This window comes from Gekko japonicus, unplaced genomic scaffold (genome assembly GCF_001447785.1).
Source record: "Gekko japonicus isolate JY-2015 unplaced genomic scaffold, Gekko_japonicus_V1.1 scaffold1374, whole genome shotgun sequence".
In the NCBI taxonomy this organism is placed as follows: domain Eukaryota; kingdom Metazoa; phylum Chordata; class Lepidosauria; order Squamata; family Gekkonidae; genus Gekko; species Gekko japonicus.
The window spans coordinates 349,384-350,991 of NW_015164711.1; the positions used below are offsets into that span (position 1 = coordinate 349,384).

At 60.9% G+C, this 1,608-nt stretch overlaps 1 protein-coding gene across 1 annotated transcript; it reads left to right on the forward strand.

Annotated features, from left to right (window-relative positions):
• The first annotated feature begins 299 nt into the window (after positions 1–299).
• Positions 300–1,363, forward strand: CCDC71L (coiled-coil domain containing 71-like). Its single transcript, XM_015409545.1, has 2 exons — positions 300–1,037; positions 1,070–1,363. Exons 1-2 carry the CDS (start codon positions 482–484, stop codon positions 1,327–1,329), a joined length of 816 nt encoding a protein of 271 aa, XP_015265031.1. The 5' UTR covers positions 300–481; the 3' UTR covers positions 1,330–1,363.
• Positions 1,364–1,608: the final 245 nt, after the last annotated feature.

Consider the following 1,608-nt stretch of genomic DNA (forward strand, 5'->3'; position numbering starts at 1 on the left):
GAGGAGTGCACTCTAATTCCCTCTTCAAGAAACAAACTTCCAGTGGTCTCCATGGTGGACATAATGGGAGGTAGTAAGCTCTGTGTGGGGCAGGGCTTCATTTGAATGATGCAATTCAAACGGGCCAATTAAAAAACCAAAGGGTCTAAGAGGGCGTGGAAAATGTCGCCTTCCACCTCGGGGCTTTAAAAAGGGCTCCATTTTGTGCCGGCCGCCCGGGAGTAGGCGGTGGCGGCGGGATATCGATCGTGTCCTCCGCCCTGTTGAAGGGAAAGAAGTTAAGGAGGGCAAAGAAAAAAAAGTGCTGTTTTCTACGTAACCTTTAAAAAAAGGGGGGGGGGCCCCTCAGCGGTAGGAGACAGAGCAGAAAAGCAACCGCGGCTTATCTACCCTCAAGGTCCAGTCAGCCGCAGTAGCCGCTTGACGGCAGGCGGCGGCGCTGGAGAGAGTAAGCGAGAGGCCCCGCCACGGCGTGAGGAGAATGAAGCCAGGAGGAGCCGCCTCCACCACCACCACCACCACGAGCAGCAGCCAGGGAGCTGAGGCGGCCCCTTCAGCCGCCGCCAAGGCGGGATTGGCGCCGGTGGGCTGCGAGGCGGCGGAAAAAGTGGTCCATACCCGTTCGCAGGTGCTGTTTTCGGGCGGCGGCACGAAAGCGCTGGGCGACGCCTTCAAGCTTCTGGTGCCCAAGTCGACGGAGTTCATGAGCTCCGACACCGAGCTGTGGAACTTCCTGTGCAGCCTCAAGCACCAATTCTCGCCCGTCATCCTCCGCAGCAAGGACGTCTATGGATACGCCTCCTGCCGGGCCGTGGTGCCGGACATACCCCGAGGCTTGGCGACGGCGCGTAGAAAGTGCCGGCCGTGGAGGAGAGCCGCCGCCAGGGGGAGGCGGCTGCGAGTAGCTGCAGCTGCCCGAGGAGGAGGCGGCGGCGGCGCAAAGAGGGCGCCGAAGAAGCGCTGCGTTCAAGAGGCGGCGGTGCCTGCTGCTCGTCCTCCTCCTCCTCAGACTACGCCGTGCGAAGTTGCCTACCCCGGTTCCCGCAGCGGCAGCAGCCCCGAACCGAACTGGAGGGGACGCGGGCGCCCCCTGCCTCGTTGCCCTCGTCTCTCTCCGCCCTTCCTTGGGCTCCTCCTCAGGGCAGGTTCCCTGAGGAGAGCTGGAGAGCGGCCGCCCCTCGCCTCGCCGCTTTCCCCACCATCAAAGTCCGAGGGAACGTGTGGAACCGGCGCAGCCTGGAAGCCAACAGGCGCAGGGCGCAGCGCATCCTGCGAGTCGATCTGGCACCCGTCGTGAGGATGAGCCGCTTCCCTCTGGCCAGATACTGAGGGAGGCGTTTCCCGAGAAGGAGCCACGAATAAATAAGCCTGTTTCCTCTACGGATTTTGTTTTTTTTTGGGGGGGGGGGGGGGCAAAGACTTGGACAAACTCCCTCTGGTGTGGAGGCGGACAAAGAGAGGCAGATATCAGCCCCTCGTTTACAAATGTTTTGGTCTGGATCGTGTCCTCCTTGATTCAGTTAACTGCACTTTAGGACTGAGGCGGAAGGACGTTTCCCCTTTTCTGTCGCTCTGCTCTTTACACGGAGATTTAAAGGTGTTCCTCAG